General features: G+C 29.2%; 7 protein-coding genes across 7 annotated transcripts; 3 read left to right on the forward strand and 4 right to left on the reverse strand.

Moving 5' to 3' along the window:
• Nucleotides 1-1,356: 1,356 nt before the first annotated feature.
• Nucleotides 1,357-2,411, reverse strand: OCT59_011495 (uncharacterized protein; the record flags this gene model as incomplete). The annotated part of the gene is made up of 6 exons (XM_066133770.1): nucleotides 1,357-1,388; nucleotides 1,468-1,514; nucleotides 1,658-1,758; nucleotides 1,825-2,017; nucleotides 2,228-2,319; nucleotides 2,391-2,411. 6 exons carry the CDS (start codon nucleotides 2,409-2,411, stop codon nucleotides 1,357-1,359), a joined length of 486 nt encoding a protein of 161 aa, XP_065989097.1.
• Nucleotides 2,412-7,512: 5,101 nt separating this feature from the next.
• On the reverse strand, nucleotides 7,513-8,880 carry OCT59_011496 (uncharacterized protein; the record flags this gene model as incomplete). Its single annotated transcript, XM_066133771.1, has 1 exon — nucleotides 7,513-8,880. The coding sequence occupies one exon, from the start codon at nucleotides 8,878-8,880 to the stop codon at nucleotides 7,513-7,515; it is 1,368 nt and encodes a 455-aa protein (XP_065989098.1).
• A 1,859-nt stretch (nucleotides 8,881-10,739) lies between these two features.
• Nucleotides 10,740-11,065, forward strand: OCT59_011497 (uncharacterized protein; the record flags this gene model as incomplete). Its single annotated transcript, XM_066133772.1, has 2 exons — nucleotides 10,740-10,905; nucleotides 11,001-11,065. The coding sequence occupies 2 exons, from the start codon at nucleotides 10,740-10,742 to the stop codon at nucleotides 11,063-11,065; spliced, it is 231 nt and encodes a 76-aa protein (XP_065989099.1).
• A 1,937-nt stretch (nucleotides 11,066-13,002) lies between these two features.
• OCT59_011498 (uncharacterized protein) lies at nucleotides 13,003-13,480 on the reverse strand (the record flags this gene model as incomplete). The annotated part of the gene is made up of 4 exons (XM_066133773.1): nucleotides 13,003-13,090; nucleotides 13,165-13,227; nucleotides 13,304-13,365; nucleotides 13,460-13,480. The coding sequence occupies 4 exons, from the start codon at nucleotides 13,478-13,480 to the stop codon at nucleotides 13,003-13,005; spliced, it is 234 nt and encodes a 77-aa protein (XP_065989100.1).
• Nucleotides 13,481-13,529: 49 nt separating this feature from the next.
• OCT59_011499 (uncharacterized protein) lies at nucleotides 13,530-14,172 on the forward strand (the record flags this gene model as incomplete). Its single annotated transcript, XM_066133774.1, has 2 exons — nucleotides 13,530-13,596; nucleotides 13,652-14,172. 2 exons carry the CDS (start codon nucleotides 13,530-13,532, stop codon nucleotides 14,170-14,172), a joined length of 588 nt encoding a protein of 195 aa, XP_065989101.1.
• Nucleotides 14,173-16,599: 2,427 nt separating this feature from the next.
• Nucleotides 16,600-17,166, reverse strand: OCT59_011500 (uncharacterized protein; the record flags this gene model as incomplete). The annotated part of the gene is made up of 2 exons (XM_066133775.1): nucleotides 16,600-16,982; nucleotides 17,088-17,166. The coding sequence occupies 2 exons, from the start codon at nucleotides 17,164-17,166 to the stop codon at nucleotides 16,600-16,602; spliced, it is 462 nt and encodes a 153-aa protein (XP_065989102.1).
• A 1,354-nt stretch (nucleotides 17,167-18,520) lies between these two features.
• On the forward strand, nucleotides 18,521-20,243 carry OCT59_011501 (uncharacterized protein; the record flags this gene model as incomplete). Its single annotated transcript, XM_066133776.1, has 2 exons — nucleotides 18,521-19,832; nucleotides 19,948-20,243. The coding sequence occupies 2 exons, from the start codon at nucleotides 18,521-18,523 to the stop codon at nucleotides 20,241-20,243; spliced, it is 1,608 nt and encodes a 535-aa protein (XP_065989103.1).
• Between the last annotated feature and the right edge of the window lie 2,910 nt (nucleotides 20,244-23,153).

Consider the following 23,153-nt stretch of genomic DNA (forward strand, 5'->3'; position numbering starts at 1 on the left):
TTTTACTACAAAATCTCCTAGGAACGAATAAATAAATACATGTAAAACTTGCTATCCGGCAGGTATAACTAAATGGTGCCTAAAGATATAATAAAATTAGCAGATTTTAGACGCTTATGTCAAAAAGGATTTAGTTCATGTCGAAGGCGTGTGATGCATGGATTTTATTGATCCTGAAAATTGATAACGAAAATGAATCAACAGCACTGACTTGCCAAATTTGCAATGAATGTAAAGAATGTGACATATACACAAAGCAAATATACAGTATATATATATATATTATATTTTTTCGTTTACTAAGAATGCAACGATGTTGTTTGAGTATTTTCTTATTATTTATATCAAAGTAGAATTTTCTTAAAAATAATACTTAAATGAAATTTGCCCGTTCAATGAAATAAATATAATTATATATAAACAATTAATAGCATATGTCAAATTATAAATCTATAAATTTGCCTTAAAATAACTTCAGGTGATATACTGTACGTCCTTATTCTGATATTTATTATCGTGAATGGTAACACAAAAGTTTATTAGCTTATTATTAATTACTGTTAATTTTTTTAAATTATTTCTCGAATATAAATGTAAAGTTTTGTTTACTTAATTTAGTAATGTCATTGTTTTTAAAAAATCACGAATAAATTATGTGATAGAATTTTATGTAGATCTAAATTCGTTTAAAACTCGTTTAAAAAGGAAAGAGAATATTCCGTTAAGGATACCAATGACCTAGGAATTTAAGAGTTACCCTCGTTGCAGATAAATGGGATCATCAAAACAATAATTAAAGAAATAATATTAAAGACAAACAGATTCAATATCTAACTGTTTCATGAATAATACATGATGTAAGCATTGCGAACTGCAAAGCGTATAAATCAGGACGTCATCGTTGGAGGATCGTAAGAGCCTAGTCCATGCATCAATTGCATCATGGCTAAAGTTTAATCGATCAGGTGATTTTCAAATTTTAACTTTACTTCTTTTGGATCTTCGACATTAACCAAAAAAAACAATTAGAGATTTTCCTTGAATTTCCATGAGAATCACCATAGAGTACTATAGCAATGCCTCCAACAAACTCCTATTTGATTACCAAAAGAAAGAATTAATAAAGTTAATAAAGTTTATAGTCAAAGTGTAAATAAGGTATGCCTACCGAGTTACCGACCTGTTACTAGAGTGACCTATTTGTTACGTGACCTATCGATGATCAATGTTCTAAATTAACATATTAAACATATTAAACATGTGGCATATATTCAATATACTCAATTTATTTAATATATCTATTTTTATTATCTCACAAATATACACTTTATTTTATTTTTTTTAGAGTTTTAAGTTTTATTGTGGTCTATCCTTTATTCGTGTCTGATCTTGATTGGATATTATTGATTAATATTTGTTATATTCGTCTTCTGCATAAGTCTACTAAAATCTACTGACAATACTAACCTAAGGCACCACCAGCTGATCCAATAGCACTTTTAATAGTAGGTGAACTATATTTAAGCTTGTAAATAAAATAATTTAATTGTTAATTTAATGTTTAGAAAAAAACTTCTTAATAAAGTGGCTAATTACTATTCTTCAGTTGTTGAAACAATCTCGAAGTGCGTGAAACATGAAAGTCATCCAAACTTACATATTTCCTATCATATATCTTTGACTACTCTGACTACTATCATCATCATCATCGTCGTCATCATCATCCAACTCATTATACTGTAATGTACAATCTCCTATCTGAAGTATTTTGAAATATTTGAAGTATTTGATGTTGTAGTTTTTGTGGCGAAATATAAGCTTTACAACATGTTTAGTATCAAATGAACATCTGCGAGGGTCTATCCATTTGATCATCTCCAAATATCTTTCTAGAAATGTTAAATCAATTGATAATTTTTTTACTTGATTAGATACCCATTCAGATAAATCAGTAATCAGCAATTTTCGTAAATAGGAAAAACTTTTGATGAATAGCTTGACCAGTTGACAAACGTATCTGAACAAGAGCAGTGTGAAAGTTTTGACGTTTCAGGTTGGGAAGCATTTGAGCTGCGTTTACCAATATTACTTTATTTACTTCCACTTATTTGATGTACTAACTTTCGTTGTTTATTCCTTATCCAATCTTTTTTGATTGCCAACAATGCTTTATTATTATTACGAGCTTCGCTCTTCTGTTCTTAGCCTTCTTCGCTGCTTTTACTACTTTAGCTCTACTTTCTTTGGTATATTATCAGCTGGTTGTGAATGACGAGATACCAAAACTGGTTGCGGAACTGGTTGCGGAAATAAACTCGACTGTTAAATTATTTAATTATTAGTAAATCTAAAATTGTAATTGAAGAAAGACTTTATCGCTAAAATATTACCGTAGCAGTATCAAGCGACATCGGGACAACATCGTTGGAAAGGAGAGTGTTGTAGTAGGATGAGAAACTCCCGAGTTCGGATCCTTAAATACTTTCACTTTAAAGTATAATAATAATTAACAAAATATAATTAAACCAATTAAATCATCAGTATTTATTGTTATGTACAGTATTATGTATTATGTTGTTACCACTCGGTAGCATCTTTATAGTTCTATACATGCAACTGCTTTTCGACAAATTCATTCGTCAAAACCAAAAGAAAGTAATTGAGTCAACATAATATCTTGTTGAATTGAATCCATTTTAAATTATTTGACTGAATTTTTACAAACAATAATATTGTGCAATTTAACTATTAAAAGAAAAGCTTTGTTATAATATAAAAGTTATTTTTTAAAAAAAAATAAAATTAAAAGAACCGGCTTAAAACAAACCTAACCAAATAACGATCAACTGAAAGGAAATAAGAATATGTTAATTTATCTTTCATAATTGTTGATCACGTGTTTGTGACACTTAAAAGAAAATTGATTCGATCAATCTAATGATCGACCTACTCTCCGTTCAGACTAAACTAGCAAAATTGCAATGAAAGGGTAATTACTTTCAAAATATTTGTCTTTGGAGTAAAGTCAAATCAAATTTGGAAGGAAAAATACGGTAAATACAAACTCAAAAAGCATAATGAAATCGAAAAATTAAATAATAAACAAAAAAATTTGAAGGTAATGATGTTGAAAATGTATATTGGTTAATTTTATATATAATTAATTTTGCCTTTTATGTTAGAATGAAGTTAATTAATAATGCCTGTAGACCTCAAAAATCAATATAAGGATTCGGAACTGTTGCGTTTTGATGTTTATGTCTCTCCGGCAAATCAAAAAAAAAAGTGGAAATGGATTCCAATCGAGATTTCATGATGGTTCAAGTACGTTAGAAAAAGCGATTAATGGAACATTAAAATGACTGCAGCTAATCAACGTGGATCAGTGGATGTACCATGTTTTTTTTATTTTGTTATTAATAAATAAGTTAAATCAAGTATGATTCATTTTATAATTCATTCAAATTAAATTGAGATAAGTTATTTGATTAGGTATAGCGAATTCCACTATTGCGCTTACTCCTTTGATTTGAGATGAATTAGTAAGTAACAAGGCATTTTTGAGTTTTCTATTTTTTTTTTTTTGAATTAATTTTTAATGTCAATAATTACTTTAAGTACTCTAGAAACTCGTCAACTTATTGCTGAAGAAGCCATCAACTGAATATCAATGCATCTGGAACGACATTTAACCATCACTGGTGCAAAATCAGAAATGTTATTGCGAGATATGGCTGACTGGTCCAAGCAGAAAGTATTGAATTATATCAAAGAGGGAGACATGTATGTATATTTTTGAATAAGTTAATTATAAGAATAAGCTTATATTTATAACGATTCTCACATCACTTAAGTTCCAGAGGAGAATATATTATTATAAGTTTCTTTGATGGTCAATATATGCTGTATATGGGATAGTGGATCTTTTGCTACAGACGTCACGTACGCCGGCACGCCAGTCAGTTAAGCTTTAGTAACACATGTAGAATAATAATAATGTCAAAAATGGTAGAATAATCTTAATCGTTGGTAAGTAAATGCAATTGTTTTATTATCATAGGTCGGGATATATGATGTTTCATTTTAATAGCTTAATTCAAATCTATAAAATTGGAGTTGAAGATACTGTAAGCGAAAACTTTGATTTTATATAATGTTATCAGATATGTTATTTTTGAACTATTTTATACTGAAACATAATAATATAAGCAAAAAAGGATAAAATAAGGGAAAAGAGAGGAAAATAAGAGAGAATCAGAGAGGGTAGGATTATTGGTTTTTTCTTCAAATGGGCGACTTCTGATTATTAATATTTTTTAGAGTAAACCACAATTTCATCATCTCAACGTATTGAATCATGGATGAGTTCTTTATTGGAATTACGATTGTAATTAATTAACTATTGATGTTTTGAACGAATTATATATGGGTTGAATTTTTGATCTCTCCTAATAGAAAATTTATTGCAACAAATTCAATCGAAGTAAAAGAAATTTAGTGGCATGTAATTTGGAAGCTTTGACACCTGATATTGTAAGTACGTATATCGATTTATTATGTTATTATTATACTGACGTCTTTTTTTTTTGTTTCAACATCAATATTGTGATTTTTCTACTTCAAAAAGTATATTCATTAAAATACACTGAATTTCAAATACCATCGCCATTCTTGCTCAAAGGCATTTTAATGAGGAAGAAATCTCCAAATTGTTATTGGATCAGGGGCTAAAGTAGAAAATGAATCCAAATATGAAAAAAGAATGGGTTACATTAACGATACGTCTTCAGTGAATATTCCAGCTCCTTCAGGGTAAATGTATATAATTATAGTGGCTTATTAAGTTATAGTGATTAATAATAATTTTTTTTTTAGAAACGATATTCGTTATTTAGAGGTCTTCGATAATTTTTTGAAATCTATAAATTTGCAGGTTTATCAATATTTCTCTATCTAGATATATTTGAAGTACTGTATAAATAATTTCATTTTTAGGGATTATCTTCAAGGGAGGAGAGAAGAGAGGAGAGATTGATTGAAAGACTGCATCAATTACCTGACAAGTATAGGTAGATATCGCTTACGGATAATTTCAGAAGAAATAAAATATTAATGTGATGTACATTATCAGATAGAACAATTGTTTAATTTTTATTTTTACATATAATCAGTCCTATGTTATTAAAAGAAAAAAAAAATGGAATAATTAAACGATCATTTTTGGAATTTATTCAATATAAAATGCAATTTTTTAACTGTAAAAGTGAAATATTATTAAAATTTATGATTTTAATGCTTTCTTGTTTTGATAACTTTTTTGTATAATATTTTTTAATATACGCCGTTTGACACAAACGATAGTTAATATCAACTGCATACGATCGTTATAATTGGATGTTATTTCCATTTTTTGTATATTTTTTGCATATAATTATATCACATTTACTACTAACTATACTACCTTCGTATTTAAATCTTAATCTCATATTCAAGTATTCCTAGTTTCAATCTCAAACGACTCGTTTTTTATTTAGCATCGCCTCTATCCACTTTTTTACTTTGATTTAATATGAATTCTCTTTTGAACGACATTTTAAATCTTTAAATTAAACATATTAAATCACTATTCTCATCTACTTCATATTTTTTTCTTTTATCTTCTTTAGAAATAGCATTTCTTCACCACGCTCCACCACGCTCTTTCAATTGTATTTTTTTTGCTTCTATAACAATTTCTTCCATAAAATTGCCTATTAAACCACAACGGTTTTCTGTCACTAATTGTAAGATATACATTATTTTTGTAGATTTTAAACTTTGTAAACTTTGAAGTAAATTTTCTCATTTAACATTTCATCAATTGTTATAAATCCTTCGTCTACTATATAACCTTATATCATTATTATTTAAACACAATAGAGCAATTGAAACCAGAGAAACCACAATCGCAATTTCTAACAAAATAAATAACGTCTAAATAGCCATATATTTCGCTTATTATTGGCAAACAGAATATTTTTTTAAATATACAACCATTAAACCTTTAATTGATTCTATTTTTACTTTCATTACTTTTCCTAAATCTCTTTCATCACATAATAATTTAGAATACATGATATTTTAATTTCATTACGTGACGAAATTAAAAAAAAATTGATCGCGAAAATTTGAATGCAAAAATTTATAAAAAATACTGTATATATTGTTTTTAATAAATTTTTTTTATTAAAGTGATTGCGACTTTATTGTAAAGTTACACGAAAATTAATGAAAATTTTTTAATGATTGGAATGATCGAAATAAGATGATAAATAAAAAAATTTGATAAATTCTAAATAATGAAATATACGACTGTCATTAATAAGTCATCTAATATTAAAAAAAATAGACATTTTATCATATTATATTGCTCCCCCCCCCCCTTTGGAAATTTTATATATATTTTTTATATCATACATCCTTAACATTATTATATTTTAAAATGGAAATTTAGATCCCTTCAATGATAAATAAAAAGCAGCTGAAAATTTATTGAAAGAATGTTATGCACAATCTTTAATTATAATGACATTGCTAAATGTCCAAATAAAAAAATAAAAATAAAATTTCAGTACGTTGATATGATATTCAAAAACAAATATCAATGATAAATCTCATCATAATTTGATGGCTAAATTTAATATGACATAAGAGTGTTACAGGAAATTTTAAATCGCAATTTTGTTGTAAAACTTTTGAAAAAAAATTTGCCAAATATCATTCCTATATTTTGATAATGACAAGATATAAGTCAAAATAAAAGTTCCTAAATATGTTAATCATTATTCATATAATAAAATGATGCAAATTTTGAATAAAATAATAGAAATCTTTGTCAAGTTAACCATAAAAAAAAAATATATATTTACATATTTAGTGAATTTTATTGTTTTTAATAATATTCATTTACTATTCAACAAAATATTAGAACTGGCTTTTATTTTATATTTTATTAAACTACTGTATGCTATATTAAACTGGTCTTTTTTACCAAACTTGATTTTTATGACAACAATATCCACACCATTGCAATATAGATTAGTGTTTAGATTCCATACATTTGATGAATTTTATCATTCCATTCACTAGCAAAAAAGAACACGATAATTTTTATGATAAAAGAAACTTGGATACTTTATTTTATAATATAAATAATAAAAGTTAAAATTACATATACTGTAACTATCCTGTACATAACTATCTAATAATTAATATAAAACTATTGTCTCTTGAGGCACTAGTACCAGAAGTACTGAACAAACTCTTTTAATTCTTTACAGTCATTACTTACAGTAATACGGTATAGAATGCTTAATAATAAAGGATGAACAAACAGATTATTTTCATATAATAAATTTCATTCCATTATCCATATATATTATTATAATCTTTTAATTGTTCATTTTAAGTTTTTATTTCAAAAAATTTTTCAAATAGCTTAATTTCATTTGCTTTTCAAAATAATCATATCTCCTAGGTTATCCTCCCTGCTTTGTTATAATATTCATGTGATTTGCTTAAATTTATTTCAGTTCCTATTCCATGTAAATAACATTCACCCAGTTTATACATAGATTCAATGTTACCTTTATCAGCTGCTTCTTTATATGATTTAAATGCTTGAACTTCATTTTTTTCAGTCCCTATTCCATACTGGTAACAATATCCAAGTTTAGTATTTGAATTAATCTGCCCCCTTTCAACTGCTTTTTTATATAGTATAAATGCTTTATTTTCATCTTTTTCAGTTCCTATTCCATTCTGATAACAATATCCAAGATTATTTATTGAATTAATATTATTTTTGTCAGCTGCTTTTTTATATAATTCAAATGCTTTAATTTCATCTTTTTCAATTCCTATTCCATTCTGATAACAATATCCAAGATTATTTATTGAATTAATATTATCTTTGTCAGCTGCATCTTTATATAATTCAAATGCTTTAATTTCATCTTTTTCAGTTCCTATTCCATTCTGATAACAAACTCCAAGACTATGTATTGAATCTCTATGGCCTTTTTCAGCTGCTTCTTTATATAATTCAAATGCTTTAACTTCATTTTTATCAGTCCCTCTTCCATAATAATAGCATTCTCCAAGATTATATATTGAATCAATATGACCTTTTTTAGTTGCTTCTTTATACAATTCAAATGCTTTAACTTCATTTTTATCAGTTCCTCTTCCATAATAATAGCATTTTCCAAGATCATGTATTGAATCAATATGACCTTTTTCAGCTGCTTCTTTATATAATTCAAATGCTATAACATCATCTTCCTCAGTCTCTCTGTAATAATAATAGCATTCTCCAAGAGCATGTATTGAATTAATATGACCTTTTTCAGCTTCTTTATAAAATCCAGTAGTTATTTCAATTCTAGTTTGTTTTAATAAACTTGATTGAGTATTATTATTCATTTGCATTTTTATTTCTTCCATTTTTTCTCTATTTGGTAATTTAAATGATGTCTGAAGGCGTTTAAAAAATCGAATAATAAGTGGATTATCAACAAAAGAAAAGGAAATTTCAGCTAAAGATAATGCTTCAGTTAGTAAGATCTCAAGAGATTGTTGTTCCTTTTCCCTTGTATGGTCATTAAAGTTACCAGTTATTGATGTAGTATTTTGTTGTCCAAATTGTGATTTTACATTATATGGTGCATTTGAACATTTATAATCAAGATGTGCTTGCATTCGTTCAGGAACACCTCGTTTAAATTCTTTTAAACAATAACTACATTTTACAGGGGGATGCTTGTCAACACTTTTATCCTCTATAGTAAAATGTTCCCAAACAAGTTTCTTTTTTCTCTCTTTTCTCTCTTTTCTTATCATTTGGTATAGTAGTGTGTAAGAAATTTAAAACTGTTTCCAGCAAAAAAATAAATATATAACAATGATAAGGAGATGGCGTAAATGAAGACTTAAATGATTTGTAATTATATGACAAGTCGATAAATAAGGTTGACCAAGTTTATTCTTTCACTTGTGTCTATTTTTGTTTAGTAATGGATAAAAGTGAGTAAAGTTCCCGTGAGGAAAAAAAAAAGTGGGGAGTAAGGGGCTTTCATTTTCTGCATGAAGGCGCAAGGTTCCACAAGTGTACAGTTTCACGACATTTTTTCTGTATGAAATCACGATTAATGATCTTTTATAACGTGGCACAGTAAAAAGGAATTTACAAAGACTTAATAAACTAAAATTACTGGTAAGTTTTTTTTTCATTTTTTTCATTTATAGCAAAAGGCTTTTATTTTTCATAGATAATTATTTAATGGAAAAATTTTATTTAAATCGTCACACGTCACTAACAGGTAGTGTTTCGATCCGGATAGAAACCGTTATACGGATAATTAAAAAAATTATCGGATAGAAACCGGAAATCCGTATAGGATAATATATTATATTATATAAAAATTTACCTTTTGTTTAATAAATACATAATATTTATTTGATTAAATTGATGATATTATTTAATTAAAATTACAGTATTTAATTGATTTAATAAAGTGTATTCGAGTTAAATTAAATTATAATTTCAATCGGCATTATGAGTTTTTACCTTTCTTACCTGAATTAGTGAATTATGCTATCAGTTTCAAAATTGCTGCGCCATTACTATTATGGTAGTTGATCCCGAAATCGAAAATCGAATTTTTTGATTTAGAGAAAAAATTTTTTTACAAATTGTATTATCTGGATTCTGGGTCAAATCCGGATATTATTAACTGGATATTTTATCCGGATAAAACTGCAATTATCTGGACATCCGGAAAAAATAAAATTGTCCAGCAGTCCAGGTTCATCCGGTTGAACTCGGTCACGGATCGAAACACTAATGATAAATACCATAGCCCAAATTTATTTATTGTCATCACGGCGAATTTATGAAATATTGCAAGCCCAGCTCATATATATATCCAATTTTCTCATTATCTAACCAATCTTTTCAATATTAGGTTGCGTCATTATTTGACATATTTTTTATAATTATAATATATGAGAAAAGCCTAAATGAATTCCCAAGGGCGCAGCAGGGTTTTGCTTAATTTCATAAATCAGCCGCAATAATAAACATAAATGATTTATCTTAAACTCATTATAAAGTTAAATTACAAAGTCAAAACATAAAAGAAGCGATTTTGTGTATAACTTCTTCGATTTAAATAAGGATTCTGAAAAAAAAAAAGTTGAAAAGTTTTAAAATCTTGTTAATAACAAATTATGTCATGTACCGATTAACAGCATTGTCCGCAGTAACTTAAATAAATATCGTTCGTGTTGTTTGTAGATCAAGATTTTACGTACAGTATATAATGAATCATTTTAATTTCATGACATCAAAATCTATTTCGATATTAATATGAATAACTAAATAATTTATACTTTTTTTATACTTTGGTAACATTTTAAACTATTTTAAAATTGGTATAAATAAACGTTAAATCTTTACAAAGATAATTTTAACTTGTTGATTTATTTATTTACATATTATAGGGGAAAAAAAGATCGCAGTTACATTATATGTTCCAATGTCTTCGCCAAACGAAATCAAGTCTCCAAGAAAAGATATACGAAAAGTGAAATTATAAATGTCTTACAATATATTCTTAATCATTATGATGATTGGAATAACAAAGATAAATCAAAGTTAGAGCTTTAGATCATCATATGAAAAATCGTACTCATATGCAATGCACTTTAAAATTGGCAGATTACAATTCGAATATAAGAATTGTGGTAGAGCTATTGGCTATTCGAATACGATTAATGATATGGTGGCGAGAATACTTAATGGAGAAATTGCTACAGTTAAAATTAAGAAAGAGATAATTTCTAATGATGAACAAATTATCGAAGGTAATGGTATAATAAAGTTAGGGTAGGGAATTCGGAAAAGTTGGCGGCTAAAAAGATATTCTCTAATAAATCGAATTTCTTACCTTCATTTATAGTCATGGAAGAACCCGCTTCGCAAGAAGGTGAATTAAATGAGATTCTCAAACACAATTACTTGTGATCTAAGCAATGGTCATAAACTATCGGGATTGTCCAACGAACAATTTGAAACTACTATCGTGCCTCCAAATAATGAATTTGGCGATTTTCTCTCGTTGATTCAAGCTAATTGCGCACAAATATCAAGGTATAATAGTGAAATATATAAGATGAAATTACAAGAAATTCGAGAAAAATGCCAAGAGGTCAAGGACGAAACCAATAAAGAAGAATTGAGAAAATTAATCAGTCATATACTGAAATTTTATATTTATTAAGTCAAATAGAAGTTAGAATGGCGGAAATGCAAAGTGAATCATTTAAAAGTAATCAGATTAGGCGGTTGAATTGATTAGACGGTTGGATTGCGATTACGAAGATTCAATCTATGCTTAAAATGAAAAATAATAACTTGTAACAACAAATATGTAATTTTCTGCTATTTTTATATTAGAAAATACATATTTTTGACAGTTGGATGAATAATTGCAAAAATCCACATACCAGAGTGATTATCGACTTGTATGTAGAGTAGTAAATTTATATCATTTATCCGTATAAAAATGTATAAACTGAAGTATTATAGCTTGCATCCCGTTATCAGTGTTTTGCAATTCTCGCAGAGGATCTTACACTATGATAAATTAGGCAATACAAAGAAAATTTCCAATAATAATTTTTCTCGCCTTAATATTTTCTATTATTGTCAAACACTCAAATCAGATATTCAAGTTTTGGTTTACATTAAATAAATTTTGACAATTTCGAGAGGAAGATTTTAAGAAGCTATAAATACTTAATCATCATAATTAGTTAAACGTCTTAATTAATTAATTAATCGATTGTCTTTAAATTCTTTAATGTCATTATGAAAAGAAGTACTCTTTCTAAAGTTACACTACGCCCATATTCTAGTTTATGCTTATCTTTAAAAAACCTCCAATCGGGTTCTGATAAATATAAAGTTTTACTCTTTTTGTCTATAATTTTTTCTAAAATAATCTTTTCTTCACCTTCTCTTGCTATTACGACAAACAAACTTCCGCCAGTAATACTATTATTATCGGTCAAATATTAGAGAAAGAAATGGTAGAATACTTTATTATAAGAATTTAAAGGATATTGTGAAATATTAGATGAAGATAAAGAATATGTATAATCACCTTGTTGATTGAGTATTTAAGGAAAAATTATTTCTGGTATTGATAATATAATAAGATATAATAAGAGAAATTCAAGATGATGTAATCTTAAAGCGATAATGTACCGTGCCATCAGAAAAAATAGCATTTCCCTATTTCGTATACGTGTATTTTCAAATATATAATAAAGCATTTCCCATATCGGGTTTGTTTTCTGCATGCGTTAAATCAAAGATTGTAGGGTGAAAATTTAACATTCTTAAATAAATTATTAATTGAAAATCTCGTGACTGAAATTTTGGCCGGGGGCCTTCTAAAATTTTACAAGGGGAGATTATTCCTTGATTGCTATTGATGAGTACTGTGCCGTTTTTTCTGTGCAATTTTATTGATATATTACGAGTTAGTTTCCCATACATCGTTATACCTTTGTGTTATCTTTGATTGCCAATAATGTAGCTCAATTATTCATTTCGAGATTGTAGGATAACAATATAATACTTTTAATTCTGATGTTTAGTAGCAAAAACTTTGTTTTTATTTCTTAATGTGAGGCCGATATCTAAACAATTAGCATTAAGTAGTATTGAGCTTTTATTGGTGAGTGATTCCTCCTCTAATGTTCACTACAATAATATGGACATTTATTTCCCCATTTTATAAAAATAATAGATTTTTATTTGTTTAAGCAATTGTCTGTTGTATTGTATTATATAAATTTAGCTATTGCGAAAAAGACAAATCTTACATCTAGCATAAAAACCAATAAAAAGCATTTAAAAAATTTTCTCTTCCACTCTATTTCTGATTTTTATCTCTATTCCATTAAATTATCCATTTCTTTAAACCAATCGTCATTCAAAGCATCAATTGCGGTTGGTCGTTGATTAGAATCTTCGATCAATCTATCACGAAAATTTTGAGCCCTTTCAGAAAGTGTACACTCTATCCATAAGTTTCCCGATCATCCAGATATCACCCCGATGCTTGACATATATCGATCCCATTTTCGTATTCTGGAGCTGCAATTTTCAATGTATTTCTTTATAACAATAATAATAAAAATTAGTTAATAAACTTAACCGCGTGCTTAAACAGTTCGATTGGCATTACTATACCTTTCATCTCCAATTCTGGCAGCTTCCTCAAAATCAATTAACAACCATTTACCATCTGTGAGCTTTACAACATTATCCCAACGAATGTCTCGATGGACAACCTCCTCATATGAAGTCTACCTACAATATCAGATCATTTTCATTTTTAGGGAATACATAAATATCCAACTGGTCCATAAGTATATCCTATTTATAGTAGTAGAATATTTAACGTCCTTTTAATGTCATGGAAGAATTTTTTTGTAAAGATCCTCGTGAAGTCGTTTATCCACAACCACCGCAAGAGGACAATTGTTCTTTTGTACAAAAAAAAGATATTAGTATACTTGCAATAAAAGTCGATAAAAGTCGATAAAGACGACGATAAAGACGATAAAGACGATAAAGACGATAATGACGATAATGACGATAATGACGATAATGACGATAATGACGATAATGACGATAATGACGATAATGACGATAATGACGATAATGACGATAATGACGATAATGACGATAATGACGATAATGACGATAATGACGATAATGACGATAATGACGATAATGACGATAATGACGATAATGACGATAATGACGATAATGACGATAATGACGATAACGATAAAGTCGATAAAGACGACTATGAAGACGATAAAGACGATAAAGACGATAATGACGATAATGACGATAATGACGATAATGACGATAACGATAAAGTCGATAAAGACGACTATGAAGACGATAATGACGATAAAGACGATAATGACGATAACGATAAAGTCGATAAAGACGACTATGAAGACGATAAAGACGATAAAGACGATAATGACGATAATGACGATAAAGACGATAAAGACGATAAAGACGTAGACGAAGCAGTTTCTTAATTATAAAATCAAGCAAGGTACATAGCTTCCGCTTCTTCGCTTGCAAAGACATACTAGTAAGGTTTTACACTTACCATTCGACATTCTTGATAATTACGTTAGTACCTTAGCGTTAGTTTTTAAGAGAAAAAAGTAGAAAGCACCTTTGAGAAAGTTTGAGGTATATATATACCCTTTCTGGGTTTAAATACATCGTGACTATTTGACTTCTTAATAGACCCTTGTTATGGCAATTCCCATAAAAAAAAAAATTCTGGTATGAAATAGGCAAGTAGCATAGTACATAAATCATTACATTTCTCATACCGTCATACGATACTTATGAGTTATGATATCATCATATACTGATAAATTCTATTTTTTCTAAATACCTATATCGTCATTATAAGCCACTGATCAAGAGTCTATTTTATTATTAATCATGATGAATTCTAAAAAAATATGTTTTATCTCTTTACAGAAAATATTCAACATGTGCTTTTCCTTAAATTGTTTACTTCTAGGCGAGAAATCTAGAAAATTCTTTCTCGGTTATTGTTGCCGAAGAAATCCTTGTTCCTGATAATAATAATAATTCCTATAGAGTCATACATGATGATATTCTAGTTTCACATTTCAAGTCTCTTGTCTTTAATGAAAAAAGTGACGATACTTACTTACCGAATATTTTACTAAGAAAAATTTTAAAGAAAACGAAATCGAGAGGGAGGCAATTCACATCATCGTGCAAGTGCCCGCTGGTGTCTCCCAATGGTTTACCTCTCGAACAAGAAAATTTCCGGTTCAATAAATACGTAATACCTGCACTGTATCATATTCTTTCTTATTTCTATTAATTAAGAAAGATCAAGCAATATGGCTACATGAAACCTCCATATCCCTAAATGTCTCAATATTTTACCTCCTCATTTATGTAAATTGTTATTGACCTTTTTTGGCGCTTTCTTCTTTTTTAGACACTCCAAATAATAGAACAAAACTTGAGGTAAAGTTGTTAATTGGTGTTTTATTCCTAGTATAGTTTTATTTGATTTTTAGTATCAATAGTCATTTTTTTTTTCATTTCGACGAAGATATTAAATTAGGACTTGTAAATATTCGGTCTTATTTTGTATAAGATCTCTTGCGTCCTTTTGATGAACCAGTCAATTGTAATAATATCAATTCATACCTCCGCTACGAAAGAAATTGCCAGCCCACTACTTTCATTGTTGTAATTTTCCTGACTTTCTTGACCACGAAGGTTCCAAGTATCTTCCTGACGTAATTCTTGCTGTTGAGAATGCTATGGAACTATGAAAAACCACAAGTTATATGATCGGCTATGTCGTAAATGCTTCAATTTGCTGATAAATATATTGGTAAATCTGGATTAGAATGGGCTTGCAACAATTAAATGAGTGAATTCACTATAACTACAAATAAGATTGTCCCAGATGTATTAGTTTATTGTAGAGACGTACTTGTAATGATGGGCAAGGAGAAGCTGCTCATTCAACATTTGCAACTGCAGCGGCAGAATTAGATGATTACTTTAAATTTTGGAACATGTTTGCCTTTAGATTACCACTTGTTATTGCCTTTGCAGCAGTTGGTTCACAGATACAATTTTATTTCTTACATTTAGATAATTCCTCAGACCTCGACAATCACTTCAACTTCCTCTTCGACCTCTTCAACTTCGATGACCTCTTCAATTTCAATGACCTCTTCGGATCAACCAAAGAAAGATACACCAATTTCTCCAGTAATAAATCTAACCCAAGTAAACACACCACGAATTTAATTTCGGAATTTTATTTAATCCTGTATTTGCTTATTGAATAGAAATTATATATATACGAAAAATATTAAATTTTCTCAAATTGTCAATCACACGAATAAAAAATTCTGCGGATTTTTTGATTCAGATATTTGTATTAACAGTATTTTTTTTTTTTTTTTGATTCGATAAATTTATTCTTTTTGATTGGATCATAAATTCTATAAAATTATATTTCTTAAAATATATTAAACAAGTCATTTTATTAGTTAATTTTTTTTATTTTAGTATTCATTTATTTTAACAGGCAATTTGGGTAAAAAATGATCGTAAATATAATGATCATGTGGCTGCAAGCCTGCAATTTATTGGATAAAATTTATATATCGAACCAAACAGCAGGTTCGTTATGCATTTTCCACATTTTTAAGTGAAAAATGTCTGTTAAGTGGAACAACAGATTGACCTTCTTATTGCCGAGCGTAAAAAATGTTGAGTACCATGCAATTCCAAAAGGACGAACAGACGCTTTCTGGGAAAACATCGCTACAAAGATAAATCAAAACACCAATTATTTTCGGGTGAAGACTGCCGAAATAAATTTCTAAGATTAACACGAGCTTACTATGTAAATAATGGGTATTGAAATTCTTGTTAGAAAGCAGTCATATTCGTTCTGACAAATCGTTTATTAGGCGACTAAGAATGGAACGAAAAAAAGCCTTATAGGGGAAAAATTTTTCGAAAAGTTTTCCAATAGGAGGGACGGTATCATCTACTACTCCGAGAAAATCAAAACCGTCGAGGATTCCAAGACCTAAAGTTCTGGAGGGAGACCTAGAACTGCTTCGAGAATTCCAAGAGCAGTTCCTTCGTCGCGCTCCGCAACACCTGCCGGGTCCAGATCCAACGACACTTTCCGCTAATGCTTCGAGACCAACTACTCCATCTGTAGTTTCTCGCCCACTACCCCAATATTCAATTAAAATGCCGAGACTATTAATATCTATATTAATCACGCCAACGCAGATAGTGAGGAATAATGTTTCTGATCAGTAACGAAATATCTTAAGATAAAGTAGTATATGTGTTGTATAGTAAATTTTTGTATTTACAAAAGCTAATATAATATATGATTTATATTGTAGCATACCAGTTACTGCACAGTACCCATCTTTAAAATCCAGCTCCTGAACAGTTCGTTCGAAAAATGACCCCAACGACGAGATCATGACATAAGGTCACTGTTGCAATGTTGCCTCATTTCATGACAACTGCGCACATGTAGTACATGATTATTTTCTATATCTATTAACAAAAATAGGAAAAATATGAACCATGTTCACTCTCGGATGTAACGATGAAACATGATGGATATACTTCTATTCAATAAGAGGATTAGTTCGTCATGATCCGTACTATTATTTTTTTTCACATGAATTGCTTATCGAATTATTTTCCCTTCTATGTGATGAATAATTGAATATCAAATTTTATTTCGACTAGTTAATTAACCGAAGAACTAGCGACAGCACAGGGATGAATATATTATATATTATGTCTGATTTCCAATCTAGTTATGCACGAACATTGGTTAATCATATTATTAAATGCGTTATCTGACAACGGAAAGAAATTTTTTTTTCAATGGGACTACACTTTGCAGCCAAATAATAAATATTATTCTGTATATAATAAAAAAGGATACTTTTGCGCCACATGATTCGCAGAAGTCTACAATTTATTAGGCATGTTTAAGAATTTGTGTCCCATGGCACGAAAAAATATAGATATATTAGAAGGTTGCTTTTGCATAGTCTTTGCCAGTAAATTCTTAACATTTTCTAGGGTTCGGATTTTAGTTATTACTTCGTTACACTCTTCTAGATCATAAATTGCATTTTTAATAAAAATCCACTACTGAAAAATACATGAGAGAAAATTTGTTATAAGACTGAAACCTAAGCCGAAAAATTTCAGACGGAGCCCAACAGCCCCACGTCCAGTAACAATATCCTAACTTCTTCCTCCATCAAAATTTTCCCTACAAAAAAGTAAAAAAATTAATACCTAAACTAAAAACCAATTAGATTTTCATCTGTGAAAATTTTGTCTTTTTTAACGTGAAATCACGTGACTTTGACAACAGATGGAAACTCAAATTCCTTTCATCCCTCTTCCTTATCCTTGCTTTTTCTTCTTCGTTTCCTCCTTCATCTTCGAACTTTGTGCTGGTGACGAAACACAACACAGTAGGGATAATTTGCCTGTCTTCATGATCGGATTACAATGATCTCCAATTCAGTAATTCTACAAGACCTATAAATTATTTGCGATTGCAAAGTAGTAATGATGAGAGCTACAAGAAAATATAGCTTTTTTCACAGTTTGTTTTTAATGCGGACTAATGTTTCTAATCATTGTCGAAAAACTTAATTCGCAACCTAAGATGTCCTATGGTGCTAGTCTTAATCGGTTGTCCTGCATATTTTACAAATGATACATTTTAGGTAAATCGCCAATCCGCAGTTCTGCTTTATTGTGAGCCTGTGACCCAAGGACCCAAGGGTCACGAATTTTGATCACATGAATGGCAACGATCCCAATATAAAGTTTCACGTGACTTCATCAACGAATAAGAATTTTTTTGAATCCTTTGACCATTTGCGTCAAAATTCAAACACTACGCATAATACTGATTCACAGACCTACGTCAATAAGATTTATGAAGACATATTACAAAGCATCAACCGTACTATAAAATCACCGATAATCAAAAACAACTCACACCAATATGAATACTCACATAATATCAGAGTTATTCAAAATGACATTTATTATATCCTTAAACTTATTAAATTATCAAAATTATATTTCTCTATTAACAATAACACAAAACATTTACCCCTTTTAAATTTTTGGAACGGACCAAAAAAACTTAACAGATTAAATAGAATATCAAATGAACCAAAAATCAAACCAATACTCACGCAAGATGACCAAGAATTTATATGGCCTAACAATTTAACTTACCGTAATTTTATACACACGATAACGACCTTACAAAGCATTCACGAAATTCTTAAAACATCATATGAAGAAGAAATAAGCATATTCAACAAAAAGAAAATTGAAAAATATATCAACCAACGCGATAATAATATTATAATTAATCAAAAAAGAATGCTTAATTCTTTATTAGATCAAAAACCGAACATTATAAAAATAGATAGATTAATTTATGACGATAAAAATGGAATTAAATCGTTTACAACTGATCCACAGCAAATAGAATCATTAGCAATCACTCACTATACGAATATTTCAAAGATTGAAAGCACAAGTAGATCTTATGATCCAGACGTCATTTTACGCCAACCATGGAAAGATATTTATCAACCATTTACACATATTCCATCATCTGCTTACAACAAATTAATTGATCCTATTACTTTAGACGAACTAATTACTAACATCAAAGACCTCCCTAACAACAAAGCCACAGGACCTAACAATATTTCGAATGAAATTATAAAAAAATTACCATCACAGATGTTAGAAGTAATTTTATCACTATTTAATTATAGTCTAGAAAAAGGAATTATCCCATCACAATTTGATTTAGCATACCTATACCCAATACCGAAACCCCAATGGTGGAATTACGACATTAATCTTACTAGACCTATAATCCTATTAGATTGTATAAGAAAATTAATGGTTAAAATTATTAACAGTAGATTGAATCATTACTTATCCACTAATCAAATTCTACAACACAATAACCAAGCAGGCATACAAGGCGCTTCTTGTAATGAAATTATTTTACAAATTCAAGCTATTATAGACCATCAATACGATACGAAAAATCCATTCTACTTAGCACTCCAAGATCTCAGTAAGGCATACGATCGAGTTGATCTTAAATTACTACAACTCTCTCTCAAACGTATTAATATACCTAATATATTAATCACCTTCATTGATAACTTATTTACTCGTCATCAAAATAGTATTAAATAGTTCACAGTATACTAACGATAATGGAATTATACAAGAAGAGGTTATATCGCCTTTACTATGGGTCATATATTACGACCCTATGTTTGCAGCCATCAACAAATCTTCATTTCCAGGCTACAATTTATATGCTGCTATACCAAAAAATATTTTCCGCCGAGATGATTTACATGAAATATCTATTAATATCAAATTACTAGGATATCTAGATGATACAACATGGTTTGCGCAAAATTTTGATGATCTACAAAATAATCTAGCAATTGCAGATGATTTCTATGCTTTATAAAGCAAATATAAAAATTAATAAGGATAAAACAAAAATCCTTACTAACGACAAATTCATCAACAAAAAAGAATACATTCCTTTACAATTTGGCGAAGATCTAGTTGATATAAAAGTTATCTCCCCTTCAAATAATGAAAGAATATTAGGGATTTATATCAACACTAACAACAAATTTCAATTCACAATTAACAAAATCAAAAGAATGTTAAAATATATATGTTCCAATTTAAAAAGGAAAAAAATAACACACGACCATGTTATTTATATAATCAACAAAGTTCTTATTCCCAGAATTGAATATTTATGTCAACATTCTATTATACTCCCTCATATATGCAACGATTTTAATAGAATAATTCGTTCCCTTTATAAATCATCGCTCCTACTACCCGCTCCATATATAATACTATTATTCATAACCCTATATATCCCAATATCTTGAATATTTGGGATCATCAATTTGTCATTGGTTACTCCTCTCTAGAAATAAAATAAATAAATAAAATAATCCTTTAACCATATTATGATTCGAAAATATGTAAACGCCAATGCATAGCATTAAATTCTTAACAGACGAACATGAAAACATCGAACATGCAAGTTATGATTTATTATTAGAAAATAAAATAGAATACTGTACATCAAAGTTTCGAAGAAACATTACATAAAACGAATCATATATTACTATTATACTCTTCTATATTTATTCGTTATATACCCTGTAAATTATACTAATACTTCCGATATCGGAACCTGTCTGCTATTCTTAAATTTTTCTGTATTCGATTTCTTATTATTAACAATTCCTTTTTAACATCATGTTTTTTAATCCGTGATACTTCATCGACTAAATTAAATTATTTTTTGTCTACTGTTTCTTCTACTATCGAACATGTAATGTTCTCTGTCATCTTCTGCAATCAAACATCTCTTTTCGATTATTGAAATAATACTTCATCTCCTATAATTGAGGACTATATGTCCACTGTTTTTCTTCGACGATAGAACACATGTATTCTAGGAAATTGGGTAAATCCCTTCGCTCCATGAATCTCCATATACTACTTCGGAAAAGGATCTTAAGTGTTCTGTTATGCTATCGTTAAATCTGAAAACTATTCATGTGAATGAAAAACTCTATACACATCCGCATTGTGATCCTTAACTACTAGTTTCGTAGATAACTCCTTTTTGTCATATGCCGATATGTTATATTGTTTTTGTGTTGGATAATAGCGATATATATCTGTTTCGTATCCACTAGATTCTATCTAGAACTGGAGAGATTAGAAACTTCGAGAGATAATAGAAGAATCTCTTCGTATAGGCATCCAGGTATTTCGTTATAATTATCTACAGAAAACGGTTATTCAGGTATAATAAGTTAATGAATAAAAAGCGTGGTTGAGCGGTAAAACGCTCATGGTAAAGACAAAAAGATGCATTTGTATCGCCGTAGAAAAATGTCTGATAATACCTGAAGCCAAGGGATGATATTCTTTATAGGATACTAAGAGGATAACGTCAAAGGAAATATTGAGTTAAAACATACGATTGATGACAACCTATGTAAAAAAGTATTATCGTATAACATACCGTGTAATAGTAACTTGAGTCGAGACTAGTTATAGGAAGGTCTAACACTATATCCATAGTGTTTAAGTGATAGACGAATTTCCACTATAAAGATTCTTGACATTCATTCATATGAAGTAAGATCCGACGAAAATGAGAATGATTCCATTGCGGTTGCGGTTTATTAAAGTACTCGAAAGTTTCTGTGCCGTTTGCATTACACTATCATTAGACTGACCAGCATAATTATCAACTGATGTAGTGAAGAATAATCGCTATGTATCTGGATATTCCTTCGAGCATGATAATGTTGAGTAGGAATTGAAAATGGATCTTCCCATGAAAATAGATCTTTCCATAAAAATGGGATTGTTAAGCTGTACTGGCTAGCGAGTCGGCGAAGTCATACAGAACTTCGAATTATGGTCCGCCATCGAACATTCCATTTATTCGAAACAACTCAAAGTCTCTCCGTATAAAGTCAAAGCCCTATGGATACGTGGGAATCTGGAGTATCTTTATATGGTAATCGAAATGAAGTCCTTAGTAAAGAACCCACGGGCAAAAATGGTAATAAGAGAATACTTGGATTTCGCATTAATCATTCTAGTAATTATTCTTTGTAGATATTGTATAGTTATGTATTGCTTAGTCGAGTGCCTACTTGGTATGTATAACTCAATATATTCATATCTGTCGCATATGATTTTTATCATATTCGAAACTGAAATCCCACGTTGAACCAATCTTGATGGCCAAATAAATCCAGCTACTATCATCTGTATTAAGGAAAGCCCGGTAATATGAACGTTCATGGAAAATAGTTGCTACACTGCGTGAAGCGCAGTTCCCTCCAGGCATTGTAAACACTCTATAAACCTTGCGAATTATTCACGTAAACAATGCGGGCTTTGCCTAGTTTCACTGAACAGACTTCTCACATTTGCTACAGTATTATTTCCATCTTGAATCGAAAAACAGATATCTTTCTTCAGACAAAGTGTTGATTGTCATTCAATATTATAAGTTCATCTAAAGATGACTTGATAAAGAATTATTACGTTAAATAAAAATTGATGGCAAACGTGATTGTGTGAAATACAAATTCCTACTTTCTGTACAGAAATTTGGATCACGTATCTCTATTTCAAACAACTTGGACAATCTTCATTTGCAACTTTATGAAGTTCAAAACAGTAGTTAATAGAAGTAATTACCATGCGATCAATTATGTCCGAAATCTATTATATATTTATTAGAATAAGATAAAAAAGAAATATTATGACGTATATTTGTGAGACATGTTCATCCAAAATCGAGAGGATCAAAGACTAA

This window comes from Rhizophagus irregularis, chromosome 2 (genome assembly GCF_026210795.1).
Source record: "Rhizophagus irregularis chromosome 2, complete sequence".
NCBI lineage: Eukaryota > Fungi > Glomeromycota > Glomeromycetes > Glomerales > Glomeraceae > Rhizophagus > Rhizophagus irregularis.